General features: G+C 32.4%; 3 protein-coding genes across 3 annotated transcripts in view; 2 read left to right on the top strand and 1 right to left on the bottom strand.

Moving 5' to 3' along the window:
• Positions 1–10,203, bottom strand: LOC117922535 (tubby-like protein 8). The gene is made up of 9 exons (XM_034840675.1): positions 9,730–10,203; positions 9,533–9,647; positions 2,089–2,265; positions 1,941–1,996; positions 1,760–1,856; positions 1,539–1,628; positions 1,346–1,438; positions 1,047–1,114; positions 1–555 (listed from the first exon to the last, which is right to left on the bottom strand). Exons 1-9 carry the CDS (start codon positions 10,089–10,091, stop codon positions 480–482), a joined length of 1,134 nt encoding a protein of 377 aa, XP_034696566.1. The 5' UTR covers positions 10,092–10,203; the 3' UTR covers positions 1–479.
• A 7,267-nt stretch (positions 10,204–17,470) lies between these two features.
• Positions 17,471–18,019, top strand: LOC117921894. The gene has a single exon (XM_034839840.1). It carries the CDS (start codon positions 17,471–17,473, stop codon positions 18,017–18,019), a length of 549 nt encoding a protein of 182 aa, XP_034695731.1.
• Positions 18,020–23,657: 5,638 nt separating this feature from the next.
• The window catches only part of LOC117921614 (vacuolar protein sorting-associated protein 53 A), a 47,989-nt gene continuing 43,929 nt past the window's right edge, over positions 23,658–27,717 (top strand). The window contains exon 1 of the mRNA XM_034839559.1: positions 23,658–23,821. The gene's annotated coding sequence lies outside the window, so the exon portion shown is untranslated. The remainder of the gene's footprint in view (positions 23,822–27,717) is intronic.

The following is a 27,717-nucleotide window of genomic DNA, read 5'->3' as shown; positions in this document are numbered from 1 at the left end:
TAAGACTAAAATACAAGTGTGAAAACTGCATTTCCAAAGGATTTGTGAGTCTCTAACCATGGCTGCTCCCAACAACATGATGAGCATTACTGCATGTACAGCACAACAACACACTTTGAAGAAGATAACCCGAAAGGAAAAAAAAAAAGGCTTTGAAGTCATCAATGCAGAGTACTCAGATAAATGTATGTTAATAATGGAGAGTACTGATAACAAGCAATGTTACACATCCTTCAAGTCTCCTTTTTTCGGTTTAATGAACCAACCCCGCCATACATTTCCTTCCCAACTCCATTTACATGCTTGGCATGCCAAGTTTCTCCACAAAATAGTGATGTGGGCTGGAAGTGAAGCATTGCCTAAACATCTTGCATGCTCCAGGGAACTTGGTATGCATTGAGCTCAAAATTGCAGACCAAGAATCAAAACCAGAGGAACAATTTGAAAACTTGTGTTCAGAGGTTGAATCACAAATGGGATTATACTGTGCAGCAGAGCTTTGAATCTATAGAAGCCAAACATATGCAGAATGCTTGATAACCTGTCAAAGGATATCTGCACAAGAAGATAGTTTTCTTAGTGCCCTTTTCATGGTTTTTCCTCATTCTGAAGGTTGTGAATCAAGATATATGGAGGTAAAGCAAGTTGGCATATTCAGATCCAATGGGGGAACTCCAAAATTTCAAAACATGAAGATGGAGATATAGCGAGTAGAAGAGAAAGGAAAAGGAAAAGGATAAAAGAAAGAAATCTGGAAATTGAGAGGAAAACTGAGAAAAACCATCAACACCAATTCTTTCAACTTGTAGGAGCTGAAAACGCTGAACAAGCTCAGTCTAAGGGTGTTTGGGCATTGAGGAAGGCCGAGCAACCTAAGCTCACCAAATCAACTTACTTACAGCAAGGTTTTAAAAAGGGGTTTTCCAACTCTTACTTGCTCTTAGTCTTATACAACTCCCAAGAAACCCGAGCTCATTCAGCGTTCTCAGCTATTACAGTTCAGCAGAGGAGTAAACTTCTTAACAAGTGGTTGGTTTCATGTTTACCTGTAATCCATCACATACTTTGATTTCCCAACCCTTCCAAGCTGCAAGATCGTCTGCTTTCCTTTCTCCTAAAACAAACAAACTGAAATTAGCCTTTCCACACCAACATGAATGTCACAATGTTATAAGCAGAGCAACCTGAAATTAAGACCATAGAAATAAAAAAATTTCACTTATAGTATCTTAAAGCTGTGAAGCTTTTGCGTTTACTATAATGGCTTTGTCCCCATGTATAATGGCTCTGGACAGAAAGAATGAAATTGTCAAGGATTCTTTAAAGCAGAAAAGTTTTATTATACCTCCAAAGTAAGTTGGAAGTTCTTCACTGAGCTTTGGATTCGAAGTCCTGCTCTTCCTCTTTCTCTGAAATCTAACTCATACTGCTTTGAAACCTAAACACGAAACAAAAACAGTGAAAAAATAGAAACCCAAAAAAAGTCCAAACATTCTGCTTCATTTATTCAGGAAGAAGCACTTCATATTTGTACTTACACTATTATAATGAGGAACCCTTGAGAATAGCTGGTGAACTTTGTCCTTTTTGCTCTCCCAGTCGCTGGGCAGTCCATTAATATGTTGTATCTGCAGAGAAAGAAGTTGTAAGGTGATTGATTATACCAGAAAGTATACTAATTAGGCAAATGAATGGAATATTTGCTACATATTCTTAATGGGGTGAGAGCCGAAGGTATTTGGCATCTGATCGAGGTCACCTGAGTTGAGTTCTTCAGCTGCATAGACTGGTGCTTTGGTATCCATGCCCGTATGCTTCTGCAACTTCCTGTCAAGGTGGCTATTGTAGGCATGAATCTGCAGAAACCGCAGGCATTGAATACAGCCAGAAGTGTACAATGTTTTGTGTGTTTAGAAGAGAAAGGGATAGATTTGGCTTACGTTACAACAGCCAAAAGAGGTTTAGACCGCTTTGCTACAGACTTGAGGCAAGTCCCCTGCAATCAAACAGGCCATCAGCCAACTGAAGGACAAAAAATATAGGCAATATGTGTCATTTTATAGCTCCGAAAGGTATAAAGAATAGAACCTGATCCCATATGTGGTATTTTGAACCAAGGAGGTTGGCTGTTACTATCCCAATGAAGCTATCATCTGAGTTGCATAATATCCCCTTTACACTCTGAGCTACAATGAACTCAGACTTTCCATTACGCCGTTTATGATATGCAATAGCTAGTTTTCTATCTTGTCGCCCTTGGCCTTCCTGTAATCAGCAAAACAGAAGACTGAAAATTGAATTTTGAGACTAATTCAATGCACTTTTCAGATTGCTAATGCCACAAAAAAATATGCAGGGTCCATAACCATACTAGCTCCAAATTTAACAGCACAAGCACCTTCACTTTTTATCATCCATTGTTTCATTAGTCACCAATGAAAAAGATCATGTGCCTGAAAAATAGACTGACTAAATAGACGAACATGTTAGCACATACTACCTTTGGGTCAGGACCTCAAGATTAAGCAACTGAGAATGACAAGAAGTTAGCATATGTAGAAAGTAGCGGTCACCTTATGGACTATAGTGCTCTTTCATGAAAACGACTCTGAACTACTGTCTTTCTAGAAAAGATGGTAACTTACACAAAAATACTTCATGGGAGATTTATGGTTTCTTGAAAAACTGATGAATGGAACCAACCATTTGAGAAAAACCATTTTGTGACAACAAATCAGTCTGATTTAGTCTTTTACATCTCTCTCCATGGCCCATGCAGTGTCCTTTTTATGTAAAGACATCTTCTTGGTCTCTTAAGAAGTTGTATAACCTTCCATAGTTTAACATCCTGTTTACAGAGGGGATGCTTAATTATCAATAGAGCTACCTTTCTTGCCATGTAAGAAGCCATACTCACAATTTCTCGGCATCTCACCACCTTTAAAGTAACCATCACGATCTTAGATCATAATCTTCTCCACAAAGTATATTCACCAAATTATCAAGCTTTTCTAACACAACAAAATATTCCAGAGTCCCAAACATAACCCCCATTCTGGAAACCATACAGAACAGTCACATAATTATATAGCTGAAAGACATGTTGAGATGCATGTTGAAGTCCATCAATGATGCTAATATCCAAGTACTAACTGAACAAGCATATTACCTTACCAGAAGGGTTTCACTATTTTATTTGAAGAGAAGACAGCGAAATTTTCATTGAAGTTAATGTTAGGCCACCTGTGCACTTCACCTACACTAGGCGTAAGAATAATGCTGGAATTGCAAGCAGTAGCTGACGTGGAAGGAATGATTGCAAATTCAGTTAGAAAGGAGGTGTTGGGTATTTGGTTGAGATTTTCTGTTAGGACCAGAGGGGTGAAGGGAATAAAAGGTGAGGGGGGATTTGGGGGGAGGGCATGGAAAAAATGATATAGAATTGGGCTTGCCCATTTGGGAGAGAACTAAGCCTCTCGAAAGCTTGGATATCCCATTTCAGACATTAATATAGAAATACCAGTCATTCCTCTATTTTTTCTCTGCGTTTTCTGGTTAATTTCTTGCTTTGTGCGTATCAAATTGGTATCAGAGCGGTAACGAACTTGAGAAAATGGCTAGTAAAAACATGGCTCAGCGTATGGATTCTATGGAGGAGGTAATTGCAGCAGTGCAGGGAGAATTTCGGCGTGAAGTGGGTACGCTAAAGGAGGAGATGCAGAATCTGAATCACAGATTCGAGCAATTCATCAAATTGCAAGAAGACGCTGTACGGGCTGGAGGAATTTCGTCTGGGGGAAATAGGGCAGACAGACCTTTTATGGGGGAGGTTCAGGGGTCAGATGGCAGCCCTGGTTCCGCCGGATTTCGCCATGAATCCCGATTTCGGAAGCTCGAAATGCCTCCGTTTGTCGGAACGAATCCGGATGGATGGATTCTCAAGGCGGAGCGATATTTTGCATTTAATCGGCTAACAAATGAAGAGAAACTTGAGGCTGCAATTATGGCTTTTGAAGGTGATGCACTGCTTTGGTATCAGTGGGAAAATAGGAAAAGATCCATCGTTCTTTGGGAAGAGATGAAGATGCTTCTCTTGAAGCAGTTTCGAACAACCCAGGCCGGCAGTCTTCACGAGCAATGGTTAGCCCTGGTTCAAGACGGAAGTGTACACGATTATCGCCAGAGATTCATCGAGTTGTCGGCGCCATTAGAGAACATTTCTGATGAAGTAGCTCTGGGTAATTTCATTAATGGGCTGAAGCCAGAAATCAGAGTGGAGGTGAGGATTCTGGAACCCAGCAATTTGGGCCGGGCCATGGACTTGGCCCAAAGGATTGAGGAGAAATTGTGGATCACTAAAGCCCATAAACCCTTTAGTGGGGTTACAAGAGCAGGAACAGGGACTTCACGGGGCAGTATTGTGCCCTCTGAAGCCTCTCGATCAATTTTTAGGGCAAATCCTTCGGAAGCCAAGATCGCCGGGGAAGTGAGGAGACTTTCTGATTCGGAGCTACAAAAGAAACGAGAGAAGGGATTGTGCTTTCGGTGTGATGAAAAATGGGGACCCGGGCATCGCTGCAAGAAGAAAGAACTAAGTGTTCTTCTCATACATGACGCCGATGAAGAAGAATCGAGTCAGATGGACGTTACGGAAGAGGCAGTGGCTGATTTGGAGGCGGTTGAACTTAATCAAGTGGTGGAAGTTTCGCTCAGCTCTGTTGTGGGATTAACTACCCCAAAAACTATGAAATTAAAGGGAATGGTGGGTGAGCAGGAGGTGGTGGTCTTGATCGATCCAGGTGCAACCCATAATTTTATATCTTTAGATTTGGTTAAAAGAATACAGTTGCCTATTGATGACAGTGAGGAATATGGGGTTACTATGGGGACCGGAACTGCTGTCCGTGGGAGAGGATTATGCAGAGGAGTAGCTCTTCATCTACAGGGGATTGATGTTGTAGAAGAATTTTTACCACTAGGGTTGGGAAGTGCTGATGTGATTTTGGGAATCAAATGGCTTGAGACCTTGGGTATGACACATACCAACTGGAAAACTCAAGTAATGAAGTTTAGGCTGGGTAATGAATCTGTTACTCTACGTGGGGATCCTTCACTAGGGAAGACACTAGTGTCTCTAAAGGCAATGATGCGAACCATCAAGCATGAGGGCACTGGAATTTTAGTGGAGTTGAATCAGTTAGAAGGCTTGGGTGAAGAAAAGTCCGATGTGCCACCATTTCTACATCAGATTTTGGCAGATTATGCAGAAGTTTTTGACATGCCCATGGGATTACCCCCTATTAGAGGACATGAACATTCCATTGTACTCAAAGACGACAGCCAACCGATTAGTGTTCGTCCGTATCGCTATCCTCATGCCCAAAAAGACGAAATTGAAAGATTAATCAAGGAAATGCTTGCAGCTGGAATAATCCAAGTCAGTAACAGTCCCTTTTCAAGTCCAGTTCTGCTTGTTAAGAAGAAGGATGGGTCTTGGCGATTTTGTGTGGATTATAGGGCATTGAATAAGGTAACAGTACCATATAAGTATCCAATTCCAGTAATAGATGAGTTACTAGATGAGTTACACGGTGCAAAAATTTTCTCTAAGTTAGATTTGAAGTCGGGTTATCATCAAATCAGAGTTAGTAGCCAAGATGTTCACAAAACAGCTTTTCGGACTCACGATGGGCATTACGAATTCCTCGTCATGCCCTTTGGGCTCATGAATGCCCCTGCTACTTTCCAATCCTTGATGAATGATGTCTTCCGGCCCTACCTTAGGAAGTTTGTCTTGGTATTTTTCGACGACATCCTGATTTACAGTCCTTCTGAGGAGTCTCACCAGCAGCACCTAAAACAAGCTCTAGAGATTCTGCAAGCTAACCGCCTCTTCGTCAACCAAAAAAAGTGTGAATTCGGGAAAACTGAGGTGGCTTACTTGGGCCATATCATTTCTGGACAGGGGGTAGCAGCAGATCCTAGCAAGATTCAGGCCATGCTCTCTTGGCCAACCCCCACCACTTTGAAAGCTCTAAGGGGATTTTTGGGATTGACAGGGTATTATCGGAAGTTTGTGGCTGGGTATGCCCGCATTGCTTTGCCATTGACTGATCAATTAAAGAAGGATAAATTTGGGTGGAATTCGGAAGCCGCTGCAGCCTTTGAAACACTTAAGCAAGCCATGACCTCAGCCCCTGTTTTAGCGTTGCCCGATTTCACCAAACCCTTTATCATAGAGACAGATGCCTCTGGATTTGGTTTGGGTGTTGTTCTTCTCCAGGACCAGCAGCCAGTAGCTTATTATAGCCAAGTTCTTGGTTCTCGAGCTCGCCTTAAGTCTATATATGAGAAAGAATTGATGGCCATTGTATTTGCTGTTTTGAGGTGGCGGCCATATCTACGTGGAAGACGGTTCATTGTGAGGACAGATCAGCTGAGTTTGAAGTTCCTTTTGGAGCAGCGAATAGTTGGGGAAGAATACCAAAAGTGGGTTACTAAACTCATGGGGTATGACTTCGAAATACAATACCGTAGTGGGGCAAGCAATCGAGTAGCAGATGCTCTCTCCCGTGTATCTGATCAAGTAGAGTGTACTACCTTAGTAGTACCTCAGTGGCAGCATTGGGACACGTTGCGGACAGAATTGGCAGAGGATGATTTTCTGAAGAAATTAAAGGACAACATCACTTCGGGCACTCAGTCTCATGTTGGGTTTACTGTGGAACAAGGGGTATTGTTTTACAAGAATCGTCTCGTTATTCCACGGACATCTAAGCTCATTTCTACTCTAATTGGAGAGTTTCATACCACTCCAGTTGGGGGCCATTCAGGGGAAACAAAAACTTATCACCGCCTTGCAGCTGAGTTATATTGGGTTGGTATGCGTAAGGACATAGCCAAGTTTGTTCGGGAATGCTTGGTTTGTCAGCAGCACAAGTATTTGGCCACCACACCTGCTGGGTTCCTGCAGCCCATTCCTCTTCCGGCGCAGGTTTGGGATGAGATCACACTTGATTTCATCGAAGGGCTACCTCGTTCAGAAGGTTTGGATGCAATCTTGGTAGTGGTGGATCGACTTAGTAAATATGCTCATTTTATCGGCTTAAGACACCCATTTACAGCCGTCTCGGTCGCTACCATTTTCAGTCGTGAAATTGTGAGGCTTCATGGCATTCCTCAATCCATTATTTCTGATCGGGATAGAGTATTCTTGAGCAATTTCTGGAATGAGTTGTTTAAGTTGCAAGGGACTTCTCTTAAGCGTAGCACTGCCTATCATCCACAAACTGATGGCCAAACGGAGGTTGTTAATCGATGTCTAGAAACTTATTTGCGCTGTTTTGCTTCTGATAAGCCACGTAGTTGGGCTCGATGGTTGGCTTGGGCTGAATATTGGTACAATACTTCATTTCACTCCTCCACTTGTTGTACCCCTTTCCGTGCTTTGTATGGTCGCGATCCACCCCCTCTCATCCGTTATGAACGAGGCACTGCATTGGTGTCTACTGTAGATCAGCTTTTGGATGATCGAGAAGCTGTCTTGGATGATTTGCGCATGCATTTGTTACGGGCGCAACAGCGGATGAAGCTGCAAGCTGATACCAAGCGTCATCATGCAGAATTTCAGGATGGTGACTTAGTTTTTTTGAAGCTGAAACCATATCGGCAGCGTTCTCTTGCGCAGCGAAAGTTCGAAAAATTGGCTGCTCGATATTATGGTCCTTTCAAGGTTCTGCAGCGTATTGGCAAGGTGGCTTATAAGTTGGAGCTTCCCCCAACAGCAGCAATCCATCCTGTTTTCCATGTCTCTCAGTTGCGACCTGCACATGGAGTCTCCTCTTCTTCACCAGTTTTACCTCCACAATTAACTCCTGAACTTGAACTTGTTGTGGAACCGGATTTATTGCTAGATGTTCGTCCGAAAGCTCAAGGCCAGCCGGGTGAAGTTGAAGTGCTGTTGAAATGGAAGTCTTTGCCAGAATATGAAGCCACTTGGGAAGATTTTCATTTGATTCACCAACAATTTCCTGCTTTCCACCTTGAGGACAAGGTGAAAGTTTGGGGGGAGGTAATGTTAGGCCACCTGTGCACTTCACCTACACTAGGCGTAAGAATAATGCTGGAATTGCAAGTAGTAGCTGACGTGGAAGGAATGATTGCAAATTCAGTTAGAAAGGAGGTGTTGGGTATTTGGTTGAGATTTTCTGTTAGGACCAGAGGGGTGAAGGGAATAAAAGGTGAGGGGGGATTTGGGGGGAGGGCATGGAAAAAATGATATAGAATTGGGCTTGCCCATTTGGGAGAGAACTAAGCCTCTCGAAAGCTTGGATATCCCATTTCAGACATTAATATAGAAATACCAATCATTCCTCTATTTTTTCTCTGCGTTTTCTGGTTAATTTCTTGCTTTGTGCGTATCAGTTAAGCAGTATATATCTCTTACCAACAAATGAGTATCATGTGACTTTCACAAAAGACACCGAATAGAACAAAGAAAGAGTCTTTTTTCACAATCAAGTACTAATGAATGAAATCAAACATTTAAACTAATCAGAACCAAATTGCTCTAATTACCCCTCGAACAGTTCAAATCTCATAATCAAAGAAAGTGAAATTTGTGAAAAGACAAAAGTTGAGTCATAAAACATCCAGCAGTTACCTTTCCAGCTGCACACAACACCACACATTTTTTTATATAAGGCAACACAGCTCTCCTTGAAGTGTCATTCAGTGTATGTAGTTTTGTTTAAGGAAAAAAAAACTATCTCGTTATTCTCAAGGACAAATCCTTCCAACCATCAACAGGCTGCCTGTCTTTACCTTTAAGGAGTTGATTTCACCATCTTCATCATTAGAATTTCTTCAAAATAACAGGGCTTTTTATTGGATTCTGATCTCCAGTACAACATCATATTTCTCCTCCTAACTTGATAGGATATGAGAATGAAAACATGGTCCCACAATCAATACTTGTTATTGTCAAATTTGAGTATAAAGATCCTCCAAACTATTAGATTCTCAATCGTAATAGCCCAACCCCATGGCATACAAGCTCTTATAACCATTGAGCTTTTCCGGGTTCAAATTGTAGAGCATAAATGAACACAAGAAAAGGCCCTAATTAGATTGAGAATATGCATCCCGAAGTGGTTTTACACATGGCTTAGGCTTCTGACCTTACACCACTCTCCCTTTCTGCTCTTTATATATCCAGAACTCAATATGCAATCTTATCAGGTCATCCACGAACATAACCGAAAAAATTACCCAAATGGATTATCTCACTAGACACTGCAAAATTGTCCTAAATTTTCCACAAAGAACTTATACAGGCAAACGATTAGGTCTATCTGGTAACCCATTTGGAGAATTCAGCCAGAAAAAGTACCATTTCTCTAAGGAAAAACACAATAATTAGATTGGGAGAGAAAATTTGCTCAGTGAAATGTTAGCCAGGGCAATAGTGATAGATTTTAACAACAAATCATTAGATTTCATGGAAATTTTTTGTGGGTTTCAGGGGTCTTACATTGGTGTAAAGTGAATACAGAGCACCCCCATCCAACCCTTGTGGTAATGCCTCCTTCACGATGACACAGGTGCATCTCCCAATGTCCAAAGGCAAAGGCCTACACAGCAAGGACCTGAAACACCAAATTCACACATAACACAATCTCATACACAAACACAACAAACCAAGCTGAAAAGAATGCCACACCAACAGACCTATTGGGCAGTGTAGACCAGGAAGAAGCTGGGGCAGCCTCAGAATCTGAATAGTCCCAAACATGGGAGGAAGTGAAGGGCTCTGAGTTGATGGGGCACCACATTTTGGACCCAAGAGTTGAATCAGGCTCATTGTGCTGCATGCATAGCTGCAGTGAAGATGGCTTCAGGGGGACCCTGGTGGTGGTGGAGGAGCATTTTGTGTATGGAAACTGCTTGGTGGGTGGTGGTGCATTGCCATTTTCTTTGGCTTTTGGGGCTGCATTTTCTTTGTCAACCTCACTGCAGCTCCTTATATGCTTGAGATCATTGAGGGGGTTGACATAGAGTGAATTGTATGGAGACTTCTTGAAGCCAGCCATTTGTGAATGTAACTGAGATGGGAGGGAGTTCAAGTTGGTTGAGTTGTTTTCTACATTTATTGCCTGCTATTTATAGACTTATAGTGGAGAAGCAAGTTCAAGATTTCTAGGCAGCTGATAGATTTGAATTGAATTATGGGCTTTAGATTGTTTTGGGAAATTACAAGGATTTTGCATTGAAGTTCCCCATAATCACCTTTTTAAACTTCCCTTAGAAATGAATGCCATTTTCATTATTATATGCTATCTAGTTATTTATTTTTAGTGATTTGATATAAATAAATAATCAACTCAAAGCATATTTTTACAATTGTCCCTTTCATTGTAAGGTCATTTGTAAATCTAAAGACAAAGTCCAAATTTACCATCTTTCCATATATTACCATATGATAACATCCAATGATACCCAGAAGGAAATCATTAAAAAAAGGTGTAGAGATGGGACATTCTTTCATCAAAACCCAATTTGGAACCCTCCAACTCAGCATCCCCAACTGACCCAAATGCCATTTTCCCCAACACCACTGATAGGCACAAGCAAGTTTGAATTTGAAACCCCAAAAAAGATTTAAACATAAAAAGGAAAAAAAAAAGAAAAAAATAATTACATGGGGAAATGGGTTGTCTGTGTGCGTTGAATATTGAAAGCATGTGGGTGAGTGGTGTTTGGTGGGGGCTAACGGCTACTATTCAAAACATTGTCCCCCTCTGTTGATGGGTTTTGACTTGGGGGCTTAAAGAGCGGGAACCAAGTTTGAATTCAATTCATTCGAACCAAGTTTAATTATTTGTGTAAGTGTGATGTACTGTAAACTATTTGTAAAGTTGTGGACCATTTCACAAGAACAATCCTTTTTTCTGCAAGGGTGCACTTGTGGGTCTTTTTTTTTTTTTTCTGGTTTTAATTGTTTTTTGTCTTTTTACTTTTGTGGGGTTGTTTGGATAATGGGATTTTAGGGGGGAAAAAAAGTGGGGGTTCAGAAAAATGTCTGAGGTACACACCAACTTGTTTTGTATACCTAAATAGTTGCAAATAAGATATATTATCAAACTAGACTAACTATTATTTTCCCATTTGAAGTTTGGAAAGAATCATTGATTTTAGGCCAAAAAAAAAAGAAGAAAAAAGGATTGCTTCTATATTCAAACCAAGAATCTAACGTTAAGACTCAACTTAAAAAATAAAATAAAATAAGATTTGAATTTTGTTATTTCTAGTTTTAATAATTATATTTATATGAACTGTATGTACTATCACCTGGGAAAGTTGTGGACCGTTTTAAAAGAATTATCTTCTCTGCCAGGGTTTTTGCCTGCACTTGTGAGTCATTTATTTCTGGCTTTAATTGATTTTTGTCTTTTTTATGTTGGGGGGGGGGGGGGGTTGGGTGGTTGTTTGGATAGTGGGATTTCAAAAGAAAATGAGGGAGAAAATGTGTTACATATAAAGGGCAAAAAAAAAAAAATACTGCTATTGGGAAACAAATTTTGCTTAAAAAAACAAAAAAGGAAAACTGTTTTTTATCGGAAAGGAATCAAAGGATGAAATTAACGAGGGGGAGAGGATAAATGGTATTCCCAAAAATGTTGATTTTCTTTGAAATTTTTTAATAGATTTGAAAACACTTGTGAATTATGGGTTTTTTTTTTTACCAATTTTTTTTCAAAAATAAAATTAAAGCTAAAAAAATATTTGTAAAATTCCCTCATATAATTTTCAAAAACATAATGATATGGTTTGTAAATATTTCAAATATATAAAATATTATTTAAAAAAAAAAAACAATTTGAAGGTCGATTTGGGCTTTGCTACTTCTGGTTTTGTCATATTGGGCTCTTTCAAGCCAAATTGGTAAAGCCTCTAGAGTTGGAGACCTTTTGGGCAATTAGGGTTTTAAGTTAAAGCCTTGTACGATGATTGATCTTTAAAATAGTTTTAAATTCTTTGAAATAGAAACTAGCTTTTTAAAAAAAATTAAAGAACACGTTGAATGTATTTTTTATTTTATTAATATTTTACTAATTTTTTACATTTTTAATTTAATAATAAATTAAAATTTTGTCCTATTTAATCCTATTAAATTAATTAATATTATAATTTATATTATAAATAATTATAAATAACAATATATATATTTTTTTGAGAATCTGTTACAAAAATAACTTGCTTTTTTAAAACAAGTTTGAGGCATTTTGGGATGCGTATTTTAAGAGTATTTTAAGAAATAATTAAAAATATAAAAAATATTTTGAAAAAAAATTATATTGAACATGAGCATATAATACCTTCACATAGAATAAATCAAGATAATTATTTTAGGAATTTGTGACAAATAAATTGAAAGGCCATAATCTCAACTCACTCCGGATGGGATTTGAGTAAATGATAATATGTTATGTTTAGACTGAAGACTATAACCCTATTCATATATGTAGTATATTTTATTTTATTTTATTTATTGTCCATCATAAATAATAAAATAAAATATATGGTCTCCATATATTGCAAAGCCTATTCCAATTAAGAGATGTATTAAAAGCCCAATAATTAATTAACTTAATCAATCACTTTTAATAAACTTATAATCATACGTATGTACAATTGATGTTAATATGTAACCCATAATAAGAAAATTTCCAGACAATTTGAGTTTCCAACAAAATATTATATTTAGAAGTGATTGAAAATATTTTAAATAATTTTTTTAATAAATATTGTTGAAATCCTTCCAAAAGAGACCTTTTTTTTTTAAGACATATTCTATTTTCTACTTTTTTAAAAATAAAAAATATTAAAAACTTGTATATATATATATATACACTAATCAATTTTTAAATTTATAATATTTTCAAATTGAGAAAAATAATAAATATGTATTTGGAATTTTGAGCTCTTAATTAAAATATCCTAGAGCTAGCATGGAGTGAATATATGTACTACCGAATCAAATAAAAATAAATATTGGAAGCACATTAATTTTTGGTTATATTTTATTATTATTTTTTGGGAGAATTGTGTTTTACAGACTTGATAATTAATAAAAAGTCCTTCAAACATCCATAATTGATTATAAAAATATAAGGTTGGAATAGACAAAAATACTCCTTTGACTTACACTCATCATTTTTGTTTTTATACCACCACTCTTTATATGCTCCTTCCATATAATTCTCCTTTATTTTTCATTATTTTTTAAACTCTTTTAAAAATAATTGAAAAATCAGCATTATTTTCTATTTTTAAATTATAAATAAACAAAAATTATATTAATAATTCAAAATTTATTTTGGAAAATACTTTCCAAAAAAATATTAATTTAAATGAATAAAAATTAGTTTTTACATTTTAGAAGTAAATAATTTAATGATTAAAACACTATTTAAAATAAATATATTTACTTTTTTTTTCTTTTATACTAAAAATTATTTTAAAGTTTACTTTTTTTACTATTATAAAATAAAAAGTTTAATTTTTTTTTTAATCTTTTTCCTTCCATATTTTAATATTTTTTTGAACATAGACTTTTGGTAATAAGTTATATGAATGTTCCAAATTTGTTTATTAAGGAATTTTTTTAATGATTTGAATTAATTGAAAATTTATTGAAATAAGAAAAAAGAAAAAAATAGAAAGAGGATAGATGAAGAGTTTTTATTTTAAATATCCAACTAAAATGTTTTCCGTATTTAGAAATGGATTATATCAATACATTGTACAATAGAGATTGAATTTTATCGTATAAAAGGGTCAAATGATATATTTACTCATTTTAAATGAAAACAAGTAGTTAAAAATTATATAAATTACGTTTGAGTTTGGTTTTAAAATATTTTTTCTAGTTTTTATTTTTTTATTTTTAAAAATAATTTTTATTTTTTATATTGTCTCTTTTTGAAAATACATTTAATTAAAAAAAATGAAAACTATTTTTAAAAATAAAAATTGAAGACCTTGTTTAATACTATTTTTTTCATATGAAGATAATAAAAAGAATTAAATTTCATTTATTGATTATTCTTTTTTTATTTTTAAAATATAATATGTTCATAATTAAATAAAGGAATTGGTCAATTGTATATTTTTTTTCACAAAAATGTAATATGTTCATAAAAAAATTGGATTCAAGTTTTCTGTTATTTTTTTTAATCAAATTACTAGAATCATGTTTAATACACATATAGACATACATGCACTACGGGAATATGAAATTTGTATCAATGTACAAGGGTATTTACTAATTGTACAAGAGAAATGTACTAAGTGTACAAGCAGTACATAAGATTACCATTTATAAAAGATTTTAATCTATTTTAAATCACTCATTTATTTTCCTTGTCACCCACAAATTGCATACTCATGTCATGTACTTTATTTAACTCCCACATGGAAATTCCGATACTTTCCCAGTACTGATGTTTGGGGAAAAAAATTAACCATAATTCATCCGCCATTTTCTCAGTTAAACCATTAGAAATATGGTTAATATACTTACATGGACACATTACTTAAGAGATATATATTGCACCATTGTACAATGGTATTAAGCTAATTGTACAAGGAAAATGTATTAAGTGTACAAGATTGTACAAGGCTACCATCTATGAAATATTATAATCGATTTTGAATCACTTTTTCATTTTCCTTGTCACCCATAGATTGCATACCCATGTCATGCAATTTATTTAACTTCCACATGGAAATTCCGATACTTTCCTTAGTAATAATGTTTGAGGAAAAAAAAAATATAATCCTAATTTATCCACCATTTTGTTAGTCAAACCATTAGAAATAAGGTTAATATACCTACGTGGAGACACAAGTTAAGAGGGATATATTGCACCATTGTACAATGGTGTTACACTAATTGTACAAGGAAAATGTACCAAGTGTACAAGGGTGTACAAGATTATCATTTGTGAAATATTTTAGTCGATTTTTAATCATTTATTTATTTTCTTTGTCACTCACAAATTGTATATGAAATTTGTACTATTGTATAAGGGTGTTACACTAACTATACAAGTGTATTACACTCACTGTATAAGACAAATGGATTAACTATATGAGACAAATGTACTAATTATATAAGGGTGTACAAGGCTACCCTTTATGCAAGATTTCAATCAATTCTGAACTTTTTTTTTCTTGTCACCCAAGGATTGAACACTTTTCCTCCACACATTCCTTCATCTAAAAATTGTTTTAATTTTAAATTTTAAATTTCATCATCCAAAATTTGTAATTACATATTTCGTTTAAGTATTTTTAACAATATTTTTTCTTACTACATTTACATCCTATATAAAGGAAAATTAACCATAATATTTAGGTATTATATTTTTTTTTGTGAAATCAAATTAATATAAATGGATATCATTAGTGTCATTGTTTCAAATGACTTAAGATAATATAAACAACATATAATAATTGTTGAGGAAAAATTATCAATATTTTTTTACCAAACTATGTCATTTAGATCTTCCCTACCAAAATTAAAACATAGGAAATAAAATTAAAATTAATCACATTTAAAGTGTTTATTACAATTAAACTGAATGAAATATATTTTTTTTACTATTTTACCTTTATAAACATAATGCCAGTGGAGATTAAAAAATTCATACTTAAATATAATTTAAAAGGATAAAAAAAAATTATCTTTGTAACATTTGTAATTTTTTTTAAAAAATCATTAATTTAAATTATCAAGTTAATTTAATTTAATTCTTTTTTGTAATTATAGTTTTGAAGATTCTATTATGTTATTACTTTTAATTTATTTTCTTTGATTTTTTATTTTAAATTTCATCTAAACTTGTTTTTTCTTGCATTTACATGTTTTCTATTATATCCCTATTTAAGGTGATTTTCATCTAATTTGTGTTCCATTATATTCTCTTTTCGATTTTAATGTGTTGTTATACCTCTTTACATAAAAAAAATTTTTGTTATTTTTCATCAAAAAAAACTTTATACAAAAGATATCATCGAGGAAAAAAAATTATGATATAATTACATACACATCTCTTAATATGATACATTTGTTTGACTTAATGACATCGTGCTTTAATAATTTAAACCATGTCAAGTCCACATCTATTTTAGATTTAAAAAGGTATTTGAATATTTTTCAAATTATTAAGTTATACTACATTATTCAATTAAAAATTAATTATCAGTATTAGTTAAAAGATGATCATGTTATAAAATAATATATTAAGACAATATCTATGTACTGTCCATAAAATAGAGAAAATATTCAAATATATATATATATATATATATATATATATATATATATTTATATGTTGTATAAAAAAGAATAATAATTTTTTTTAAGGTGTTTAAAAAATATTTATTATATATTTTGTAAGTTTTAAAAAAAATATTTTATGAGGTGCTTAAAAAATATTTACTTAAAAAATGTAGTAATAATCATTTTTAACATTTAATTTATTAGGCATGGTTTTTTGGAAGAAAAATAATTGATGGAAATAATAACACCTCTCAGGTAAGGAATTAATTTACATGTCCCACCAATTAATATATGAGAGAAAGGTAAGGCGAATGATAAGGTGAATGATAAAGAGAGAGGAAAAAAAAGAATGAGTGAGGTATTTCAGAAAATTTTGAAGAGTAATGTCCTTCGACTCAATTTTCACTCATCCACTAGGTTTTGAGTTTAAATACAAGGGATATAAGGACTTTGGACCAATTTTCAAGTCCAAGTGGGTGTAAAACTCAATTCTCTCTTATTTTTTTTTTAAATTAAATAATTTTAGATTATATTTGGTTACTAGAAAGTATCAAGGAAAGAAAAAAGTGATTAGGAAAATAGTTTTCTTATGTCTGGTTTCACCCAAAAAAATACGAAAGAAAATCAAATAAAATTAAAATTAATTAGAAATTTGTGTAATTTAAAATTATTTAATCTTAAAACAGAAAAAAAAAAAAAAAGTTAAATAACTTTAAAGAAATATATAAAAATAATTTATTATTTTCTAATCTATTTTTTTTATTTTTCTTTACTTTTTCTCTTTCTTTTCTTTCTCCATATTTTCCCTCAAATTTTATAGCAACCAAACATACCCTAAATGTCACAATTATTACCCTCTTACGCCTTGTTTGGACGTACCTAACAAAGTATAAATTTCTAATAATAGAGATATATATAGAAACTTTGTAGATATTGAAACTAAATCAACCATTCAAAATAAAAATAATTTTAAAAAAACTAATATTAGAAGCTTTCCAAAATCCAAGTCTTCTTTCCAAGACCCTATTTATACTCTTCTTCATACAGCTTTGACTGTAATCTCCTCTCCAAGCCCCGCCTTTCTTTCATCGTCTTCGTCTCCGTCTCAACATGACTCCAGACATGACTGTAAAGCTTCTGATGGACGCTGCCGAGAAGGATTTCAAGTCTGATAGTCTTGAAGAAGCTCTGGTGTTGGCCAATGTGGCTAACCAGATAGACCCTAAATTTGAAGGCATTATTGCCCCGTACCTGGCTGCGTACCGCATCCATGCAGCGGCCATGAGAAGGAAGAGCAATGGCGAGATAGATTGGTATGGTATTGTAGGAATAGTGGATGATGACCCAGACATTGATACGATACTGAACAGATACGAGGAACTGGTTGATCTCCTTCATCCAGACGGCAAAAACGGTTCTGTGGCAGCCGAAGGCGCACTCAGGCTTGTTTCGGAAGCGTGTTGGAAGCTGCTGCTATCCCAATCGTCACTCAGAAAATCTGGTCAAAAGTCAGCTTCAGATCAGACAAGGGTACGCCGACATCCCAGAGGTGTAAGGGGTTCGAAGAAGACGACCGTACTGCCGCCGGCACCAACTGCTTCTTCAGATTTTCGCAAGAAGAGTGATGTTAGGGTTAGGGTACGCCATCCGAGAGGTGTAACTAGCTACTAAATATATTTTGCAAGGGGAGAGATCAGAGATGTTAGGGACATATGTGGTCTTTTATTCGTCAAGGCAGGCATGCATGCAGTTAAATTGGGTGCTCAAAATATAGATAAATAAAAGATTTTATGTTACTTTTGGTTGTCTAATTAATAGCTCTGTGGGTGTTTTCTGGGTGCATTTGCATTCTCTTTTAACCTTTTTTTTTTTTTTTTAAGTGTTGAAAGTAACAATTAAAAATTACGAGGAAGAATACTTTGAAAACTTTTATATTGAATATATCGAGAAAGTCGATTTTTTTATTTAAGTTCCAAAAAGACTCTAAAGTTTGAGGGTGAAAATTAAAGATATTTTTTCTTTGAGAGTTTATATTTGCATTCACCCGATATCTTTGTACTAAAAAATCTCTTAATACATCTACCTAAATATTTGATTGGGTACCACTTCTATTTCTACCTTCTTTTATTTTTCTTCTTTTCAAAATTGTAAGGCAAAATCATATTCTCTCGAGCTTGTTTCTCATAAAAAAAAAAAATCGATCTAACGTAAGTTCAAAACTAATTCCAACACCTAATATTTTATGTATTTAGAAGCTTTTCAAAACATTTTCGGATCTAAAAAATGAGGGATCTAGAATTACCATATGGAGTTAAGGTAAGTGGTCTTTGAAGTGTCTAGCACTAAGGTGGTGTTTGTTTTTTTAGCTTTTTACTGAAAGTAATTTAGTTTTAGAATTTAGGTTGTTTGTTTTTCTACTTTTTCATAACTTATTATAAACTTTTTACTAAATAGAAAAAGCCAAAATATGTAACTTTTTCTAAATAAAAAAAATAATATATTGATTTTTTTTATTTTTCTAATACTTAATAGAAATAAAATACTACAAAAACAAAGAACCTGATATTTAATACTATTAAGCATTAATGTTCTATTTAGAATTAAGTAAAAAAACAAACACCACCTAAGTCTCTTTAGATGCTCTTGAGGGAGTTCGATACTATACTTTTGGACATGGTCTCTTAAAGATGTTTTAAATGACAATATCGGATGCACTTTAGTGGTGTTCGGAGGTTTATGTCAAAAACTCTTAAGAACATCTAAAGCTACGATATTCAATGTTTTAAAAATCTTTCAACCTTGAAACTTTGGATCATCCCTCAATTTTTAATCTCCAAAAAACATAGCTTTCTTCAAAGATGTTATTATGGTTATAGAAAGAATGAAAAAGAAGAAAGAGAGAAAAAAGAAGAGAAAGATAGGTGTATGTTAATTTTCAAGTGTATTTTGATCTTTTCACTGATGAGTGTTCAACCTCGAAGACTTCATTAAGCTATTTGATTCCTATTGCATCTTAGGAAGGAGTAAAGGGATATTCCTCCTTTGGAAGAATGAGAATGACTCTTTTAACTAAATTTCTATTGTCATGCTTACTTATGATAGGGAGTTATCACCCTATTTTTAGGATGATGACGGATCCGAAATCAAGATGGGTTTCATCTTAGATGTTGAGTTTGTCAGTGATCTCCCTTACTTAATATTTTGAAATAATTAAGAGCTTAGTAATTACCTTGATGAATAAATTATTTTCTTTAAGAATTTCAAAAAATATTTACTTCCCAATTGAAAGCCAAGTGTGATAGGAGAAGTTGAATATTTAAATTTTAAAATTTTCATAAGAGCATTTTATCCAAAAGTTAATTAGATAAAATTTGTACTCTCAAATTTTAAATTCTATTTTCATAACTTCTCATTATTTACACAATTTCAATTTTAATAATTATTTATCTTGGAAATATTCAAAGAAATTTATTTTCATCAAATTACTAAGTTTGCTTAAATATTTTGGTAATGTCCTTTAATTATAAATTATCTCTAATAAAAATTTCCAAAATATTTATTCTCCAAATTGAAAACTCTAGTATAATAAAAAAAATATCAGGTTATAGAAATATTAAAATATCTAACGTAAGTTCAAAACTAATTCCAACACCTAATATTTTTATGTATTTAGAAGCTTTTTAAAACATTTTCGGTAATAGGTGTTATTAGGGTTATAGAAAGAATGAAAAAGGAGAAGGAGAGAGAACAAGAGAAAGATAGGCATGTGTTAATTTTTAAGCATATTTTGATCTTTTCGCTAAAAGGTGTTTTGTAATTTGAGGTGAATACCCAAAAAGGATATATATACATATATATATATATATATATATATATATATATATATATATATATATATATATATATATACATTTTACTATTCAAACCTTCAATACTTCATTAAGCTATTTGATTCCTCTTGCATCTTAATTCCTCCTTTTGAAGAATGAGAATGACTCTTCTAACTAAATTTCTATTTTCATGCTTACTATTATTAGGAGTTATCACCCCATTTATACGACGGTAATGAGCCTAAAATCAAGATGAGTTTGATCTTGGAGGCTATGAGTTTGTCTATAATCTTCTCCTACCTAATAGTTTAAAATAATTAAGAGCTTTTAAAATAATAATAATTAATTTGATGAATAAATTATCTTCTTTTGAGAATTTTCAAAAATATATATTTTCAATGGGAAGTCTCCTATAATAGGAGAATTTGAATTTGAAAATTTAAAAGTTTTCATGAGAGCATTTTATCAAAAAATAAATAAATAAATAAATAGATAAAATCTCTACTCTCAAATTTTAAATTCTATTTTCATAACTTCTCCCTTTTTACACAATTCCAATTTTAATAACTATTTATCTTTGAAATATTTAAAGAAATTTATTTCCATCAAATTACTAAGTTTCCTTAAATCTTTTCATAATTTTTTTTAATTATAAATTATTTCTAATGAAAATTTTCAAAATATTTATTTTTGAAATTGGAAACTTTGATGTAATAAGGAAACTTTCATTTTATAAAATTTTTAAAACTTGAGAGCACCTCATCCAATTAGGAAAGATTTAATTCTTCAAGGATTCTCAAAAAATAAATTTAAGAAAAATATTTTAAATCTTTAAAAATAAATTTAGAAAGGAACTTTAGCTCTCATATTCAAAATTCTTTGTAATATTTTTTTTTATTCCTACACCTTTCCAATTTAATAAATATTCTTAAAATTTCCTTATTCTACTTTTCACAATAATCTATTCTATTAAAATTACAAAAATAAATCTTTTAGTAATTATGTTAATAATAAATTATCTATCTTGAAAATTTTCAAAAAATATTTACTCTCCAAATTATGAATTAATGTAATAAGAAAATTTCAAAAAAATAAAAAATAATAAAAAAACTAGAGATCACTTTAACAAAAAAAAGAAACTTTTATTCTACAAGGATTTTCATCAAAATAATTTTTTTAAAAAATAGTTTAGAATCATTTGGAATAATTTAGAAAATGAAACTTTGCTCTCTAATTTATTTTCACAAGTTTTATTTTCTTAATCTACACTATTCCAAAATTTAGAAAATAATATAGTAGAAAATTTATATCCATTAAGAAGAATTTTTCAATAATTTTGGTGACTTTCTTAAAATAAGTTATACATCAAGAGAATTTCTAAAAACTTTATAAAAATTTCAAAATAAAAGAATTTTTCCTTAATATAGAAATTCAAGTCATTAAAAATCTCGAAATAAAAAACTTTAAAAAAAGATCTTCCAAAGATTTCTAGAAAAGGAAACTAAATTTTCTCACAACTTAAAATAAATAAATCTTTCTATATAAAAAATTTCTTGATAATAGTCATTCCGATTTTGAATAACTTTAATTTGGAAATACCCTTCTCATGAAAATTTATTTTTCATAAGAATAATCAAAATTATCAACTTTGAAAATATTTCTTATCACATACAATATAATCAATAAACATAATAAGAAAATAATAAAAAAGAGTTCTGATGGCTATGTAATTCAAACAACTTTTCAAATGTGGATAAGAGTTATTGGTCTTCAACTTTCCCTAACTTGACACCAATTTTTGAGATCAAAAGTTGCTGAAATAATGCTTCTATACGACTATCCATGCAAGTGGTAGCACCAGATTTTTGGCATGGAAACTTGCCAAAATAGTGCCTCGGAGTTAGGAATGGCAACGGGGCGGGTTTAGGACAGGTCGCCCCCATCCCAACCCCGCCCCGTTTATTAAAAACAATTCTCATTCCCGCCCCGATTAGCTTCTTTTTATATATATATTTTAAATTACTTTAAAATTTTTTAATTACATTAAAATAAATATATTTTATAAATAATAAAATTATTATATTTTTTATAACTTATTTTATTAAAATTTTTTATTATTATCTATATATTAAAAATAATAAAATTAATTTTTAATTAAATTCATTTTAAATTTTAAATTTAATTTAATTTTAAAATTAATTTTATATATAATCAGGGCGGGATGGGGCAATACCCGAACCCACCCCGGATTTAAAAAAAAAATCTCATACCAGTCCCAAACCCGTTTATTAAATTTAAACCCGTCCCATTATGGGCGGGGCGGGTACCCGAAAAAAACTCGCTCCGTTGTCATCCCTATTCGGAGTGCAGCTCACATTTGCGCCTAGAACCAGCATGTGGAGAAGCCTGGAGTGTGTTCAAAATTGACTCACATAGCAACACATAAGTGCCCTTGAAGCCAGCCTATGCGGTTGCCCATTGAGCAATACAAAATAGAAACTTTCTTATATGAAAATTAACACTTATTTCAGCCCCATGTTCAGCCATAAATTTCCAAATATTAAGTCGGTAGTGGCAGCCCATGTTGCAGCCATAAATCTCCAATTACGCACTTCAAATTCTGACACTTTGGCAGCCCGTGTTTGTGCTGATTACCAGCCATAAAAATCAGCCCATGTGGCTCCATTCTCGGGTTGTAGTGGCAGCCTGTGAGTGCATCAATATTTAGCAAATTTTAGCCACAAAAACTCCAATCTTATGTCAGTAGTGACAACCCATTATCGCACCCATTATGCTACTAATTTTAAGCCCAAGAGACACTTTAGAGTAGCCTCTTGTTATTAACATGAAATAATGGAAAAACAAAAATTATAATTTAACAAATTAAAAAGAGAAGTGTTAATGATTTTAAGGTTTTACATCATGAATATAATTTAAAATTGACCAATTTTATCACATGAAATAAAATATGTTTTAACATTTTTTTATTAAGAGTGAATTTGGTAATGATTTTAAAAATCGTTTTTAATAATTTTAATACTTGAATGATAAAAAATTTAAAATATTAGAAGGGTTAAAAATACTTTATAAAATTATTGTCAAACGGACTCTAAAAATACTAAAATTTAGTATTTATTAGGATACATTTTTTTTAAATAATAATTAATTTTTATATAAAATAAAAAAATCTTAAATAGTATTAATTTTTTAAAAATTGATTAAAAAATTAAGATATTATTATTTTTAATATATATATATATATATATATATATATATATATATATATATATATATAATCACTTAGAAAAAACATTTTAACAATTGATTTAAAAAGTATTAAAAAATTTTAATTACATCAATTTTTTTAAATATAAATTTATTATTTTTGTATAAAAGTTATTATATTCAATAATAAAAATAAAAAATAAAAAACATTCCTGTGCAAATACTAAAACGCTTTTCATAAGACTACCCAACCAGGTCTGGAAGGAATGAATAAATGATAACGGTATATAATTTTTGAAGGATCCAAAACTGGAGTGAAGCGCAGAGAAACGGAACCCTCGATTCAGATCTATCTTCGCCCTCTGGAATTTCTTCTCAATCTCCTCAAAGTCGGATCTCCACAATTCTCTCCAGCGAGGTAGGGTCCGATTCTCATCTCAATCTCCGTTCACCGTCTTGTTTTCATTCCATTTGTCTGGTTTTGTGTGAATTGTTTCTAGATCTGTGACTTCGTTCTGCAAGGTTTGAACTTTTTTTGATCGATTCGTGTTTGATCTCTGTTTCCTCGATTGTTATGAGCTGCAATTGTGATGAAAATGGATTTAAATGCTTAAGCACTAATGAATTTGGGAATTTTCTTCATAATTGCTTCCCTTCTCATTTGAGATCAGGCTTTTATCTTTTATTATTTTTTATTTATATATAATACAGGAGTTCTAGTCAACCAAAAGTCAATTAAATTTTAGGTTTAATTGAAATTCTGGAGGACTTTTTGAGTGCTTCTGATGATATTCATGTATGGGTTTATGCTAACAACATTTGATTTGATGCATTAAAAGGTATAGTATGATATTGTATCTAGTTTCTAAATTTGCAAATATTTAATGGATAAAATAAATAAAAATAATGTGAAATGGTTGAAAATTAGAAGCATTGGAATAGGAGTTAATGGCAATGTGCTTAGACTTTGTTATATTAGATCAAAAAATTCGATGCCCTTACACCTGCATTTACAAAAACTAAGAAGCTTTTATTTTAAATCTTATACTCTTTTTAAATTGTTGTTTTTTAATTTTTAACTTTTTGTCAAATGTTTATTCTATTTTAAATTTATGAACATTTTTTCAGCTTCAAAAGTCATACTTTTTTACTGCTTTTTTCTCAAGGAATTTTTTTTTCCTTCTATTTATTTTTTTTATCAAAAATTAATGATAGTTACCTAGTGTATTATACATGATGATGATCTTCTTGCTACGGAGAGAGACAAAGATTGCTATCACCAAGCAGGCAAGAACACCCATCTAAGATAATTCTCCACCAAAATTTCTGTTCAAACTATTTTGGGTAACAATCAGTTTTGTGAATCAATCTCCAAAATCTCAAGTCAAATCAAGGTAATTAATTTTCAGTGAATTTGTAGGATTCTGAGTGTCTCTCATGTCTCTCCATGGAAATTTTCAGTTCTCTGTGGAGAAATATGCTCTATATAATTGATTGTTTGGTTTTCCCATTTGTTTTCAAATGGTTGAAAGCTTCATCTCTGTGTCTTCTATTTGTGTAACTTAATGCAATTGTAGTGTTTGTTTGCTTGCTTGGGGTTGGATGCCATTATAGTTACTCGATCCAGGTTTACAAATGCAGTATGTGCACATAAAAACATATATCTGTGTTTGTGGGTTTTGAGGGCTTTTTATCTTCTTGATTAGAGTTTGTGTGTGCTCCATTCAGAATTTTTGGTTTGTGTAGGGTTTCTTTGACAGTGCTTTTCTTTTTTTATATTTTGTTCACTTCTGTTCTTTGCAATGGCTAGGAAGACTTTTTGCTTTTATGTGTGTTTGTGTTCTGAGCTTCTGATTTGTTTGTTTTATTTTAAGTTTTTATGCACTGTGAATTTTAAGATTTTCATGGTCCTAGGGTAACTGTACCTATTTTGGCTTCTAGCTAGATGGGTTTACTATTAACGTTCCTAATAATTGCACCAACACCTCCTGATTATGGCTTGCACAATTCTATTGAATTAGGATAATTCTGATGCTTCATTGGGGACTTGTCATGATTAAATTGAAACAATTGTGATCATTACATTAAGCTAAATGATCTTGATCACTGTCTGTTTTTACTTGTATCATTGTCAATCATACTAGTAGATCTAAAATATTGATGCTATTTGCATTGTCATTTTCTGAAATCAAATTAGTGAACATAAGTTTTACTTGGGATTTAATCTACTTTACGAATAGTGGGGAATGACCTAAACATTACTAATTAGGCCATAACAACATCCTAGAATTTTTATTTAATTTTTTAATGCACCAAGAATACCATAAGGGCAGGAACTTCTAAATCAATAATATGAAATACGTCATCTTCCATCTTGAGATGAAACAAAAGCAACAAAAGCAGCAAAAGGGTTTGTACCATTGTTTTGATGATACTTGAGTACCATAATCTAAATTAGTTACTTCTAAATTGGAAATCAATGTGAGATATCTAGAACAAAAATATTCATGAACTTACAACGACTAATGACTACCTTGCCCAAACCCAACATCTTCCATAATGCACCAGATCTTATTGTGTGTTTAGTTCATAATTATTCTTGTATGAAATAATTTTGTATTCATATCCCCATGAGGTTGGTTTGTCTAAATTGCTAGTCTTTACTAACTTATTAAAAAATTAAGCCAATGAGTTAATTTTTTGTCTATATGACTTTTGTCCCAGAAGATCTTTGTTCTTTAAGTGAAAAAAAAATGAATTTTAGAATTATTCAACTTCTTTAATAACTTTTGATCTTCTTAATACATTTCCAAATATAAATTAGCTCCTATTAGTTACTTTTTATGTAAAAATATTGTAATATTTTCATTAATAAGTAGGCAAGAGCCTTTAAAATGACATCTTCTTTATAATTACATGAACTATGATATATTTTGAAATATAAAGGATATTTATTCTTAGGAAAAGGGTGGGAAATATTTCATTTAATTGCTTTTTTTTTTTCTCTTGCGACAAGGCTGAACATATTAATTCCATTCGTTTTGTAAAATATATGAGATGTCATCAGATATATTGGAGGCAATTTCATAAATCATTTTACAGAAGGAATCTTTTTCCAAATTGCGGTAAGAATATGTTGTGTTTGCATTGACCCAACACCTGCAAAGGAAACTCCCCATAGCCATGACTAGCTCTCCTTGTATTTTCTAGACGATCTGGAAGAAAAGAAATAGAAGATACTTTGCTTGTGAGGAATTGTTAGATCAAAGGCTAAAAAATGTTTTCCTTAACAATTTCTCTGTGTGGGTTAGGTTGTTTATAGCTAAGGATATGCACATTTAGTTGATTCCATAGATTGGTTGGGTCATGGATGAGGGAGGGAGTATTTTTTTGCGTACCCTTTTTCTTGTTTTTTGTTTGGTGCTCTTTGTATTCGTTCTATATACTCTTTGTTCTACTAAGTATCTATTTGAGTCACTTCTTTAGCGCCTCTTTTGCAATACACATATTACTTATTGATAAAAAAAAAAAGTATACGTTCTGTATACTCTTGTGCACTTTTTTGTGTTTTTTTAATACAATCTCTTACTTATAAAAAAAAAAAAAAAATGACTAACTCTCATGTCTTTGGTTTTAGACTTTAGATCTTGATTGTTTCTTCTTCTTCTTCTTTCAATTTATTTTTTTGATGACAAAAAAAGATGTATTAATTATGGATAAAAAGTTTAGGAGAAGGATGGAAAGTCCTCTCCACGATTACAAAAACCTGATCAAAATATGATTGAACTCCTCTATTATACTTGGAGATCTATACAAAGAAAAAAAAATATAGTCTGCATAAGAATATACATAAATGTCATTTGCTCATACCTAGACTAAACTCCTCTCATTTCTATCCAAACCCTTTTGATTTACACATCAAAAACCAGTCGACTTGAATAGCATTGAGAGGAATGCTTCTAAAAGCATCAGTACAAAAGGCATAGAAAGAGGAATAGAAGTGAAGTTGATCTTGCAATGTATGATGCCCTCCATTTATCTTCAAATATTCCAACATTTCTCTCTTGCCATACAATCCGAAGCAATGTGAGACAAGTAATTTTCCAAAGGATCTTACCTTTAATACAACTCTTTGACCCTTTTATGAAATGATCATGTGATATTTACTCTTGGGTGGAATTTAATTCATCCTAGCTTGTTTGAATAGACCGTGTCATAGCCTCAAAGTTATCAAACAATGTAGATGGTTGATTGTCTCTCCACTCCCCATACATAAAATGCATTAATAAGGATTTAGAGATTTGAAACATAGTT

This window comes from Vitis riparia, chromosome 9, assembly GCF_004353265.1.
Source record: "Vitis riparia cultivar Riparia Gloire de Montpellier isolate 1030 chromosome 9, EGFV_Vit.rip_1.0, whole genome shotgun sequence".
NCBI classification, from domain to species: domain Eukaryota; kingdom Viridiplantae; phylum Streptophyta; class Magnoliopsida; order Vitales; family Vitaceae; genus Vitis; species Vitis riparia.
Note: the sequence above shows the minus strand (reverse complement) of the source record. Positions and strands in the feature narration are given on the sequence as shown.

Coding starts and splice junctions, on each gene's coding strand:
- LOC117921894 (XM_034839840.1), top strand. CDS start 17,471: ATGACTGTAAAGCTTCTGATGGACGCTGCCGAGAAGGATTTCAAGTCT.
- LOC117922535 (XM_034840675.1), bottom strand. CDS start 10,091: ATGGCTGGCTTCAAGAAGTCTCCATACAATTCACTCTATGTCAACCCC. Junction 1,439..1,538: donor GGGTTCCTCATTATAATAGT/GTAAGTACAAAT, acceptor TTTCGTGTTTAG/GTTTCAAAGCAGTATGAGTT. Junction 1,115..1,345: donor ACTTCCAACTTACTTTGGAG/GTATAATAAAAC, acceptor TGTTTGTTTTAG/GAGAAAGGAAAGCAGACGAT.